This window comes from Genypterus blacodes, unplaced genomic scaffold (genome assembly GCF_046128005.1).
Source record: "Genypterus blacodes isolate CSIRO-AG114 ecotype Tasmania unplaced genomic scaffold, CSIRO-AGI_Gbla_v1 ptg000485l_1, whole genome shotgun sequence".
Lineage (NCBI taxonomy): Eukaryota > Metazoa > Chordata > Actinopteri > Ophidiiformes > Ophidiidae > Genypterus > Genypterus blacodes.
Window position 1 is genome coordinate 5,001 of NW_027467244.1, and position 12,500 is coordinate 17,500.

At 50.2% G+C, this 12,500-nt stretch overlaps 1 protein-coding gene across 1 annotated transcript in view; it reads left to right on the forward strand.

Moving 5' to 3' along the window:
- The window catches only part of LOC142990222 (dedicator of cytokinesis protein 5-like), a gene marked incomplete at both ends in the record, with an annotated part of 14,796 nt that overhangs the window by 1,077 nt on the left and 1,219 nt on the right, over positions 1-12,500 (forward strand). The window contains 20 exons of the mRNA XM_076139915.1: positions 1-114; positions 221-356; positions 648-805; positions 2,989-3,070; positions 3,408-3,537; positions 4,144-4,216; positions 5,934-6,076; positions 6,580-6,705; positions 6,817-6,941; positions 7,672-7,770; positions 8,178-8,250; positions 8,362-8,465; positions 8,692-8,872; positions 10,182-10,279; positions 10,390-10,479; positions 10,585-10,685; positions 10,772-10,906; positions 10,990-11,101; positions 12,056-12,126; positions 12,325-12,431. The exon at positions 1-114 is cut by the window's left edge and continues 35 nt beyond it. Coding sequence (XP_075996030.1) covers positions 1-114; positions 221-356; positions 648-805; positions 2,989-3,070; positions 3,408-3,537; positions 4,144-4,216; positions 5,934-6,076; positions 6,580-6,705; positions 6,817-6,941; positions 7,672-7,770; positions 8,178-8,250; positions 8,362-8,465; positions 8,692-8,872; positions 10,182-10,279; positions 10,390-10,479; positions 10,585-10,685; positions 10,772-10,906; positions 10,990-11,101; positions 12,056-12,126; positions 12,325-12,431 — 2,258 coding nt within the window. The remainder of the gene's footprint in view (positions 115-220; positions 357-647; positions 806-2,988; positions 3,071-3,407; positions 3,538-4,143; positions 4,217-5,933; positions 6,077-6,579; positions 6,706-6,816; positions 6,942-7,671; positions 7,771-8,177; positions 8,251-8,361; positions 8,466-8,691; positions 8,873-10,181; positions 10,280-10,389; positions 10,480-10,584; positions 10,686-10,771; positions 10,907-10,989; positions 11,102-12,055; positions 12,127-12,324; positions 12,432-12,500) is intronic.

Sequence of the window (12,500 nt, forward strand, 5' to 3'; positions counted from 1 at the left end):
GATGGCCTACACCCTCATCGAGTATCGATCTCAGATAGTGTCAGGGACGCTGCCCAAGGACGACCTCGTGGAGCTCAGGAAGAAAGTCACTGCCAAGATTGATTATGGGAACCGGTATGAATCTCCCTCTGTTCTCCTGCCGCCTCCTCACATAAACGCTGCAGTAAACTTTAAGTCAACCACGCTTCAGGCTCAGAGGTTCTGCTCCTGTGCTCTGCAGGATTCTGGGTTTGGACCTGGTGGTGCGAGATGAAGCAGGAAACACGCTGGACCCGGACTTCACCAGCACAGTCAGTCTGTTCAGAGCCCACGAGACGGCGTCCCGGAGCGTGGATGACCGGATACAGGAAGAGAAGGCACGGCCGCCGCCCTGTTGTTGTTATGGAAACGGACGCTGCAGTTAAATCACAGAAACTCATGTTGTAGCATCTTTGCCTCGATATGGCCAAAAGTATGTGGACAGCCCTGGATCTTAATGAGTGGAGTTTAGGTCCACCAGGCTCATATTGGTGTGATGGGGGCGTCCACATACTTTTGGCAATGTAGTCTAGGTTTAGGCCAGGATCTGAGTTTCTTTTTAAACTGAGTTTCTGTGTGACTTCATTCCTGTGTCTGAGTTTCTCTCTCTGCTCGTTGATCTGAAGCAGACGCGACTTCAGAACCTGGAGATGAGGCGTCAGTCCCTGTTCAGCACCGTCCACACCTACAGCCTCCTCATGAACCTGAAGAACTTTGTGTGTAACATTGGAGAAGACGCCGAGCTGCTCATGTCTCTGTACGACCCCGACCAGTCTGAGTTCATCAGGTCAGAGCCTCACATCACTCAGATCAGTCACTCAGCCTCTGGGTCTTTAGTCTGTCTCACTCTTGTTCCTTCTGCGTTGAGTTTGTTCTGTCAGTCAGAAGACGTCTCACCCTTGTTACATCAGCAGGAGGCCGTTTATCTTCTGAACCCCTGGATCACAGAATGTTTACAGAAGGACAATTCTATGATAAAGGACAGATTTATGATGACAACATTTCACTTCACACACAAATCCACCTAACAGGCAAACAAAGACAAAACATAACAACAATAAATGCTCAGGCACGCGTGAGCTCTACCGTGTGAGCTCTACAGTGTGAGCTCTACTGTGTGAGCTCTACAGTGTCAGCTCTACAGTGTCAGCTCTACAGTGTCAGCTCTACAGTGTGAGCTCTACAGTGTGAGCTCTACAGTGTGAGCTCTAGTGTGTGAGCTCTACAGTGTGAGCTCTACCGTGTCAGCTCTACAGTGTCAGCTCTACAGTGTGAGCTCTACAGTGTGAGCTCTACCGTGTGAGCTCTACCGTGTGAGCTCTACAGTGTGAGCTCTACAGTGTGAGCTCTACAGTGTCAGCTCTACAGTGTCAGCTCTACAGTGTGAGCTCTACTGTGTGAGCTCTACCGTGTGAGCTCTACCGTGTGAGCTCTACCGTGTGAGCTCTACAGAGTGAGCTCTACAGTGTGAGCTCTACAGTGTGAGCTCTACCGTGTGAGCTCTACAGTGTGAGCTCTACAGAGTGAGCTCTACAGTGTGAGCTCTACCGTGTGAGCTCTACCGTGTCAGCTCTACAGTGTGAGCTCTACAGTGTCAGCTCTACCGTGTGAGCTCTACAGTGTCAGCTCTACAGTGTCAGCTCTACAGTGTCAGCTCTACAGTGTGAGCTCTACAGTGTGAGCTCTACCGTGTCAGCTCTACCGTGTGAGCTCTACAGTGTGAGCTCTACAGTGTGAGCTCTACCGTGTGAGCTCTACCGTGTGAGCTCTACAGTGTGAGCTCTACAGTGTGAGCTCTACAGTGTGAGCTCTACCGTGTCAGCTCTACCGTGTCAGCTCTACAGTGTCAGCTCTACAGTGTCAGCTCTACCGTGTCAGCTCTACAGTGTGAGCTCTACAGTGTGAGCTCTACAGTGTGAGCTCTAGTGTGTGAGCTCTACAGTGTGAGCTCTACCGTGTCAGCTCTACAGTGTCAGCTCTACAGTGTGAGCTCTACAGTGTGAGCTCTACCGTGTGAGCTCTACCGTGTGAGCTCTACAGTGTGAGCTCTACAGTGTGAGCTCTACAGTGTGAGCTCTACAGTGTCAGCTCTACAGTGTGAGCTCTACTGTGTGAGCTCTACCGTGTGAGCTCTACCGTGTGAGCTCTACCGTGTGAGCTCTACAGAGTGAGCTCTACAGTGTGAGCTCTACAGTGTGAGCTCTACCGTGTGAGCTCTACAGTGTGAGCTCTACAGAGTGAGCTCTACAGTGTGAGCTCTACCGTGTGAGCTCTACCGTGTCAGCTCTACAGTGTGAGCTCTACAGTGTCAGCTCTACCGTGTGAGCTCTACAGTGTCAGCTCTACAGTGTCAGCTCTACAGTGTCAGCTCTACAGTGTGAGCTCTACAGTGTGAGCTCTACCGTGTCAGCTCTACCGTGTGAGCTCTACAGTGTGAGCTCTACAGTGTGAGCTCTACCGTGTGAGCTCTACCGTGTGAGCTCTACAGTGTGAGCTCTACAGTGTGAGCTCTACAGTGTGAGCTCTACCGTGTCAGCTCTACCGTGTCAGCTCTACAGTGTCAGCTCTACAGTGTCAGCTCTACCGTGTCAGCTCTACAGTGTCAGCTCTACTGTGTAAGCTCTACAGTGTGAGCTCTACCGTGTCAGCTCTACCGTGTCAGCTCTACCGTGTCAGCTCTACCGTGTCAGCTCTACCGTGTCAGCTCTACCGTGTCAGCTCTACAGTGTGCTGTTTGACAGGATGACATCACAGCACTCTGACTCATGCTCACAGAAACAGCTCCTGTGTTGTCATGACTTCTCTGGAGGCTCTACAAACATCCAGACTGAAGCTCCTGACAGCATGCAGGATCAGCTGGATCATGTGCTGCATTATTCATCGTGCGTTCTGTGTTGTGTTGTGCCTCAGATGGAGGCGAGGTGCTGCACGTGTCACATAAACTCTCGTTCTTATTCTGGCTCATTTCAGTGAGAACTTCCTGGTGCGCTGGGACAGCACAGGCATGCCCAAAGAGATCGAGAAGCTCAACAACCTGCCTGCCCTCTTCACGGTAACCTGCCGCCGCCGCCGCCGCCGCTGCCGCTGCCGCCACAGCCTCACAGCAACGCTATCTCCCAGCAAAGAACCAAAACTCTCTTTGTAATCACAGAGGTTCAGAACAGAGGTTCAGAACGGCTGTTAAATTTGCTTCCTCAAGTGACTTCAAAGGTCACGGCTCCTCTTTCACTCAGAGAGAGGAATAAATGGCTGAAACGATGAAGCAGTGAAATGAGGCTACGTGTCTTTATCCTTTGTTTCTCCCTCTTGTTATTCTCCTCTCCTGGTGCAGCAGCTCCTTCTCCCCTCCTTTCACATCCTAACCTCCTCTCCTGATGTTTTCTCTGCAGGACCTGAGCAGCGGCGACCTGATGAGGCAGCGTCTCTTCCTGGTGTGTCAGATCATCCGAGTGGGCAGCATGGAGCTGAAGGAGGGCAAGAAGCACACGGGGGGACTGAGGAGGCCGTTCGGCGTGGCGGGTGAGACGCTCCTCCCTCAGACCTCCTGGTGTTTGTTTGAGCAGCGTAAACACAGTTTAGTCTGTTGTTTCAGTTGTGTGAGGAGTTTGGAACACACCTGCCTCCTCCTGACCTAGAAAACAACTCAGCTCTGCCTCGGCTAAGGGCAGAGTGGGGAAATTGGGTTTTTGCGACTGTCTGTTTGTTTTTGGCCAGATGATGAGAGGATTTGATGAGGAATGGTTTCCTCTGCTGAGAGAGAGAGAGAGAGAGAGAGAGAGAGAGAGAGAGAGAGAGAGGTCACATTAGACTTAGCCAGGAAAAACAAATCCCTTAGAGGAAGTTGTGGGTGGAATACACAATTTAGCATCAGCGCACAAGATCAAGCACCCTCAATCTGTCTCTCTGTCCCGCCTGTCTCGCTGCGGCCGGCAACAGGTGAGTGAGGCGCTCCCATTGGCTCCTCTGCTCCGTCTCAAGCAGGAGGCTCAGCTACAGGGAGGAGATGTTTGATGAAGGGACGTCCTCTCCTCCTGTGGTTTTGGCAGAAGCAGACTGCTGCTTCACATCTGGCACATCTGGCTTAAACACCAGGCCCTGACACTCCCTGTGCCTTTGTCTCCGCAGTGATGGACGTCTCAGATATCGCACACGGCAAAACGGACGACGAGGACAAACAGCATTTCATCCCTTTCCAACAGTGAGTGTCTGGATGTGGCCACACACACACACACACACACACACACACACACCTCTCACACTGATAAGAGGCTCCGTCTTCATTGTAGCCGTCCACACAGTGGAGCGTGGAGGATGGAGGCAGATTGGACAGGATGTGGTTTGTCCTCCTGGCTGACTTTTTGTCCATCAGTCTTCATTCAGGAAGTAATACAACTCTCCTGTGAGGCTTTTCAAGGACGAGTGTGTGTGTGTGAGACTATATTGAGTGTGTGTGTGTGTTAATGTTGGTGAGGCGGGTGTGGAGGACATGGAGACACACACACACAAACACACACACACACACACACACACACACACACACACACACATTGATCACAGTTTCTCATGGTTTCTTGAGGACCAAAGTGTTTCTATCAGATAAATTACTTTGGACCACAACCTGGATGAACTTATTTGAAATATTAAATGTAGATTATTCTTGTTGGTCTAAGCTGAGATGCAGGAGTCACTTTGTGTCTGCTGGACTCTGAGCCTCCAGCTTCATAGAGCCTGAAGACTTAAAGCTCTGAAGGTTTGACTACAAGACTCCTGGACCTCTAATGATCTGATCTCTCTGTCTCTCTCTTTCTCTCTCTCTCTCTCATTCTCCCTCTCTGTCTCCCCCTCTCTATCTCTCTGTCTCTCTCTCTCTCTGTCTCTCTCTGTCTCTGTCTCTCTCTATCTCTCTGTCTCTCTCTCTCTCTGTCTCCCCCTCTCTCTGTCTCTCTCTCTCTGTCTCTCTCTCTCTCTCCCTCTCTGTCTCCCCCTCTCTCTCTCTCTCCCCCTCTCTGTCTCTCTCGCTCTCTGTCTCTCTCGCTCTCTGTCTCTCTCTCTCTCTGTCTCCCCCTCTCTCTGTCTCTCTCTCTCTGTCTCTCTCTCTCTCCCCCTCTCTGTCTCTCTCTCTCTGTCTCTCTCTCTCTCTCCCTCTCTGTCTCCCCCTCTCTCTCTCTCTCTCCCCCTCTCTGTCTCTCTCTCTCGCTCTCTCTGTCTCTCTCTCTCTCTGTCTCTCTCTCTCTCTGTCTCCCCCTCTCTATCTCTCTCTCTCTGTCTCTCTCTCTCTCTGTCTCGCTCTCTCTCTCTGTCTCTCTCTCCCTCTCTGTCTCTCCCTCTCTCTCTCTCTCCCCCTCTCTGTCTCTCTCTCTCTCCCCCTCTCTGTCTCCCCCTCTCTCTCTCTCTCTATCTGTCTCCCCCTCTCTCTCTCTCTCTCTCTCTCTCTCTGTCTCTCTCTCTCTCTCTCCCTCTCTGTCTCCCCCTCTCTCTCTCTCCCTCTCTGTCTCCCCCTCTCTCTCTCTCTCTCTCTCTCTCTCTCTCCCTCTCTGTCTCCCCCTCTCTCTCTCTCTCTCTCTCTCTCTCTCTCCCTCTCTGTCTCCCCCTCTCTCTCTCTCTGTCTCTCTCTCTTGTCTCACCTCTGCTCTGGTATAAGGATGTGTTTTTGATGCAGTAACTTATCAGAGGAGCTTTGATCATGTCTCTTTGTTGTGTTTATAAATACCCTCAGTAAGAGAGGAGACTTGTCTCGTCTTTCTTCTGGACCCGCTGTGACTCAGTGACTCAGTGACACCTGCACACACACACACACACAGCCTTGTCCTGTCAACACACCCAGAATGCTTCACTCTGCCCCTCAGTTTGTTTGTCACCTGTCAGCCACGCTGGCAGCTGATTCCTCTTATTTTTATCCAACACTCCGCTCTCAGGGTCGCTATGGAAACCTACATCCGTCCGAGGCAACTCATCATGTCGCCTCTCATCCCGTCCAGAGTCATAGGAGAGAACGAGCCGCTCAGCGCCGTCTTCAACAAAGTCATCGCCACTCGGGAGGTCAACCACAAAGGCCAAGGTAGAGCAGAGTGTAGAGCACCAACCGGGCCACAGACCTCTAGCCAACCCCCCCCCCCCCCCCCCCCACCCCCCGACCCCCCCTCATACAGAATACTTTGCTAGCTGGACCCCCCGGTTCTGCAGTATCCAGCAGGTGCTTTTGTCTATCCTGTTCGTGACGCCAATTATTAAGATGTTTCCAATTAACAGTTTAACAGAGATGGAGTTGAGTAAGAGGCTTCTTTCTTTCTTTCTTTCTTTCTTTCTTTCTTCTTTATTCAATCATACAGGAGAGATGTATCACAAGAGTTTCCTTTAATTATTTCCTATTATTGTTCTTTTGTAAATCCTGGCTGCTTTGGCCACCGTGTCACAGTGACCGGCTCTCTCCTCTCTTGATGATTCTTGTAAGATGATTAGTAAAGACATAATGTTTTCTCACACATAATGCTATGGATAAAGTATTTTCTTCCACACTTTTGCTGTCTGGCCCCTTGACTTTCTCTCCATGTTTCCTCTCAGGGTTGTTTGTGACCCTGAAGCTTCTCCCCGGGGATCTGGCCCAGGTCAGGAAAGACTACCCTCACTTTGTGGACCGCACCACCGCCATCGTCAGGAAAATGGGCTTCCCTGAAATCATCCTCCCAGGTGCCTGCAGTCTCTTTGCATTCACCTCCTCGTTCACGCTCACTTTAACCGCCAGGCGTTCATAAAGCGTCAGCTCATCCACCTGATCGTCTGTCATCATCACCCCTGTAGGGAACGTGAGGAACGACATCTACGTGACCTTGCTGCAGGGGGAGTTTGACCGCGGCAAGAAGAAGACGCCTAAAAACGTGGAGGTCATAATAAGCGTGCACGATGATGAAGGGAACACCATGGAGGTACGACGACACGGAGATTCAATTATTCATCACATTTATGAGGCCGTGTGGCTCCACAGAGGGAGCATCTGCTGGGAAACAGACCATAAATATGAGCTTAGGTCAAAGTTGACAAGAGACGCATAAAGCAGGGAATTAATGTTCTCATTCCCCCTCTTCCTTCCTTCCTTCCTTCCTTCCTTCCTACCTTTCTTTCTTTCTTTCTTTCTTTCTTTCTTTCTGTCCTCCCTTCCTTCCTTCCTTCCTTCCTTTCTTTCTTTCTGTCCTTCCTTCCTCCCCTCCTTTCTTTCTTTCTTTCTTTCTTTCTTTCCTTCTTTCTTTCTTTCTGTCCTCCCTTCCTTCCTTCCTTCCTTTCTTCCTTCCTTCCTTCTTACTTTCTGTCCTTCCTTCCTCCCCTCCTTCCTTCCTTCCTTCCTTCCTTCCTTTCTTTCTTTCTGTCCTTCCTTCCTCCCCTCCTTTCTTTCTTTCTTTCTTTCTTTCTTTCTTTCTTTCTTTCTTTCTTTCTTTCTTTCTTTCTTTCTTTCTTTCTTTCTTTCTTTCTTTCTGTCCTTCCTTCCTTCCTTCCTTCCTTTCTTTCTTTCTTTCTTTCTGTCCTTCCTTCTTCCCCTCCTTCCTTCCTTCCTGCCTTCCTTCCTTCCTTTCTTTCTTTCTTTCTTTCTGTCCTTCCTTCCTCCCCTCCTTTCTTTCTTTCTTTCTTTCTTTCTTTCTTTCTGTTGTTTTTATGTTATAGAAAGCCATATTTCCCGGGGCCGGATACGACGGCATCACAGAGTACAAGTCTGTCATCTACTACCAAGTCAAGCAGCCGTGCTGGAATGAGACGGTGAAGGTAAATCTGAAGCTGAAGCCTCAACAGATCCTTGTTCTCTAATTACCTCATCACAGGGATTTCTTGTAGTCCAATATAATTAAATCATCTTTGGGGAGAAGAATCAGGAACGTGCAGCGCATACTAATGTGACAGAGATAGGATTTCCTCTGCTTCTAATCCTGTATCCACACAATCACCCTCTCCTCGTCTCACCACCTCCTCCTCTCTCTCCTCTCCCCTCCTCTCCTCTCCTCTTCCCTCCTTTCTCCCTCTCCTCTCCTCTCCTCTCCTCTCCTCTCTCTCCTCCCCTCCTCCTCTCCTCTCCTCTCCTCTCCTCTCCTCTCCTCTCTCTCCTTCTCCTCTCCTCTCCTCTCCTCTCCTCTCCTCTCCTCTCTCCTCTCCTCTCCTCTCCTCTCCTCTCCAAGGTGACCATCCCCATAGAGGACGTGTGTCGTTGCCACCTCAGGGTGATGTTCAGACACAGATCTTCTCAGGACTGTGAGTAGTTAAAGGGGGGCAGGACCGGGGGCGGATCATGCTGCTCCTGTTATTGTTGTGTTCTCTGGTGTGTGACGTGTGTGTGTCTGTGTGTGTGTGTGTCTCCTTCAGCTCGGGACAAATCAGAGAAACCCTTTGGCATGGCCTTTGTGCGGCTCATGAGAGGAGACGGGACGACACTGAGAGACGGCAGACATGACCTGGTGGTGTATAAGGTCAGCTGTGTGTGTGTGTGTGTGTGTGTGTGTGTGTGTGTGTGGCTTTAGTATGCAGCCCCTTGTTTATTGCTGTGATCTAATTACACACAGAAGAGCGTCCTGAAGAGCTGACAGTGTTTAGATGAGCTCTGCATGAATCTCTCCTCAATCAATAAGGATGAAATTAGATCTCCATCGATCAATAAGCTTCATCGTGCCGTCGCTGCTTTATGAATTTTCCCAGGTTGATGTGAAAAAGGCAGAGGATGCAAAAGTTTATCTGACCTTACCTGCGACCTGGAGGGAAGCGGAGGAGAAGCAGAGACAGATGGGGAAACAGTTTCATCATTCAGCTGTGATCCCTGTGACCAAGGACAGCTTCCAGATAGCTACACTCACATGTTCAACCAAGCTCACACAGAACGGTACACACACACACACACACACACACACTCACATGTTCAACCAAGCTCACACAGAACGGTACACACACACACACACACACACACTCACATGTTCAACCAAGCTCACACAGAACGGTACACACACACACACACTCACATGTTCAACCAAGCTCACACAGAACGGTACACACACACACACACACACACTCATGTTCAACCAAGCTCACACAGAACGGTACACACACACACACACACACACTCACATGTTCAACCAAGCTCACACAGAACGGTACACACACACACACACACACACACTCACATGTTCAACCAAGCTCACACAGAACGGTACACACACACACACACACACACTCACCTGTTCAACCAAGCTCACACAGAACGGTACACACACACACACACACACACACACACACACTCACATGTTCAACCAAGCTCACACAGAACGGTACACACACACACACACACACACACACACACACACTCACCTGTTCAACCAAGCTCTCACACACACACACACACACACACACACTCACCTGTTCAACCAAGCTCACACAGAACGGTACACACACACACACACACACACACACACACACACACACACTCACCTGTTCAACCAAGCTCACACAGAACGGTACACACACACACACACACACACCTGTTCAACCAAGCTCACACAGAACGGTACACACACACACACACACACACACACACACACCTGTTCAACCAAGCTCACACAGAACGGTACACACACACACACACACACACACACACACCTGCTCAACCTAGCTCACACAGAACGGTACACACACACACACACACACACACACCTGCTCAACCAAGCTCACACACACACACACACACACACACACACACACACACACACACCTCTGTTAATTAAAAGTTTCCCTGTCATTTCCTCTTTTATTAGAGAATGAGAGTGATGATTGAAAGTGAAAGTCTTCCTCTCCTCTCTTCTTCTTATTGCTTCTGGACTTTAATCCGTCTGATCTGGATTCTTCATATTCCTGCTGATGTGTTGATTGATGCTGACTTAATTGTGTTTGATGTCATTGATGTCTCATTGCTCTGTGTTGTAACAGAGGAAGCTTCCTCTCCTCTCCTCTCCTCCTCTCTCCTCTCCTCTCCCCTCCTCTCCCCTCCTCTCCTCTCCTCCCCTCCTCTCCTCTCCCCTCCTCTCCCCTCCTCTCCTCTCCTCTCCCCTCCTCTCCTCTCCTCTCCTCTCCTCTCCTCTCCTCTCCTCTCCTCTCCTCTCCTCTCCCCTCTCCTCTAACCTGTTGCTGTCTCTTCACAGTGGATCTTCTGGGCCTGTTAAACTGGAGGTCTAACCCTGAGGACCTGGACCAGATCCTGCAGAGGCTGATGGAGGTGGAGGGGAGCGAGATCGTCAAAGTGAGACCCGGCTGAAGTCCCTCACATATCTGAGCCTCCTCTTCCTCCTCTGTGTGTGTGTGTGTGTGTGTGTGTGTGATGTCATGCTCCTCTCTCTGTTTGACCTGCAGTTCCTCCAGGACACTCTGGACGCGCTCTTCAACATCATGATGGAGACGTCAGAGAAGGAAACCTATGACACGCTGGTCTTCAACGCCCTGGTCAGTTCAGTGAGATCGTGAAGCTACGGGACACAAAGTGAGAGCTGGTCCTCATGCTGTCTCTGACCTCTGACCTCTGCTGTGTCCTCTCTTTGTTGACCTCAGGTGTTTATAATCACACTGATTGGTGACATCAAGTTCCAGCACTTTAACCCCGTCCTGGAGACCTACATCAGCAAGCACTTCAGTGCCACTCTGGCCTACATGTGAGTCTCTGCTCTGCCCTCTGCCCTCTGCCTCTCTGAGTCTGAGTCTCTGCTCTGGTTGACCTCTGACCCCTGTACCTCCTCAGGAAGCTCACCAGGGTGCTGAACTTCTACGTGGGTCACGCTGAGGAGTCGCACCTCACAGAGAAACTCTACTCAGCCCTCAAAGCCCTGAAGTACCTGTTCAGGTTCATCGTTCAGTCCCGGGTCCTCTACCTCAGGTAGACACGCCCCCCCTTTGTGCCCTGACGTGACCCCGCCCACTCCACCTACCCTTCACGTGTTTCCTTATGTTTCCTCCCAGATTCTACGGGAACAGCGAGGACGGGGACGCTTTCTTCAACTCCATCCGCACGCTCTTCCTCTCCTTCAACACGCTGATGGACCGGCCGCTGGACGAGGGCGTGAAGATAAAGGTGAGGGAGGAGTTTGACCTTTTTACCAACTTTTCTCTCTCTCCTCTAACACTCCAGCAGAGGTGTGTGGATTTGTTTTGCAGGCCTGTAATGATGTGGAAAACTGCAAAAACTTTATTGTCCTTTTGTAAAAAGCTGTAAATGTGTGAGGGTATGATAAAGAGGAGTCAGGCGGTAAAGAGAGACGGTAATGAAGCCGCCTGTCAGACTGTAAACATGCTTTACTTTACTACAGATGAACTCTCAACTCTGTGTGAGTACGGCTCAGGAAGAGACTCACACACTGAAGGAGACAGAAGAAGAAGTGGAAATTAATACATGAGTGTGTGTGTGTGTGTGTGTGTGTGTGTCTGTATATCTGTGTGTGTGTGCATATCTGTGTGTGTGTGTGTGTGTCTGTATATCTGTGTGTGTGTGTGTGTGTGTGTGTGTCTGAGAGTGTGTGGTTATCTGTATGTGTGTGTGTGTATGTGTCTGAGAGTGTGTGGTTATCTGTATGTGTGTGTGTGTATCTGTACGTGTGTGTGTGTGTGTGTGTGTGTGTGTGTGTGTATGTGTGTGTGTGTCTGTGTGTGTGTGTGTGTGTGTGTGTGTGTGTGTGTGTGTGTCTGAGAGTGTGTGGTTATCTGTATGTGTGTGTGTGTGTGTGTGTATCTGTACGTGTGTGTGTGTGTTTGTGTGTGTGTGTGTGTGTGTGTATGTGTGTGTGTGTCTGTGTGTGTGTGTGTGTGTATCTGTACATGTGTGTGTGTGTGTGTGTGTGTGTGTGTGTGTGTGTGTGTGTCTGAGAGTGTGTGGTTATCTGTATGTGTGTGTGTGTCTGTGTATCTGTACGTGTGTGTGTGTGTTTGTGTGTGTGTGTGTGTGTGTGTGTTTGCTCTAATGGCCCAAACCTTGTCACGTGTCTGATGGCGAGCTGCTCTGTCTGCTCTGTGTGCTCTGTGTGCTCTGTAGGGAGCGATCCTGAAGTACCTCCCCAGCCTCGTCAACGACATCCAGACTGTGTTTGATCCGGTGGAGCTCAGGTAACTTCCTGTTTCCTGCACCACAACCCAATGAAGCGTGAAGAAGAGCGCTGTTCTTCCTCTTCTTCTTCTTCCTCCTCCTCCTCCTCCTCCTCTCAGCAGCAGAGTCGCCTGCTGTGCCTCTTCTTCATGATGATGTGTCTGTTTCAGTCCGACCCTTCACAGCTGTTGTCCCCTCCCTTTCTTCCTCCTCTCCAGCGTTCTCCTCTCTAAGTTCATAGAGAGCATCCCTGAGGCTCAGCTGGTGAGGCAGAAGCTGGGCTGCATGTGTAAGATGGTGGAGAGCGACCTGTTCAGACAGCCAGGTAGGTTAGAGAGACAGACACTATGCTCCTACATCACACACACACACACACACGCCAAACAGCAGCGCT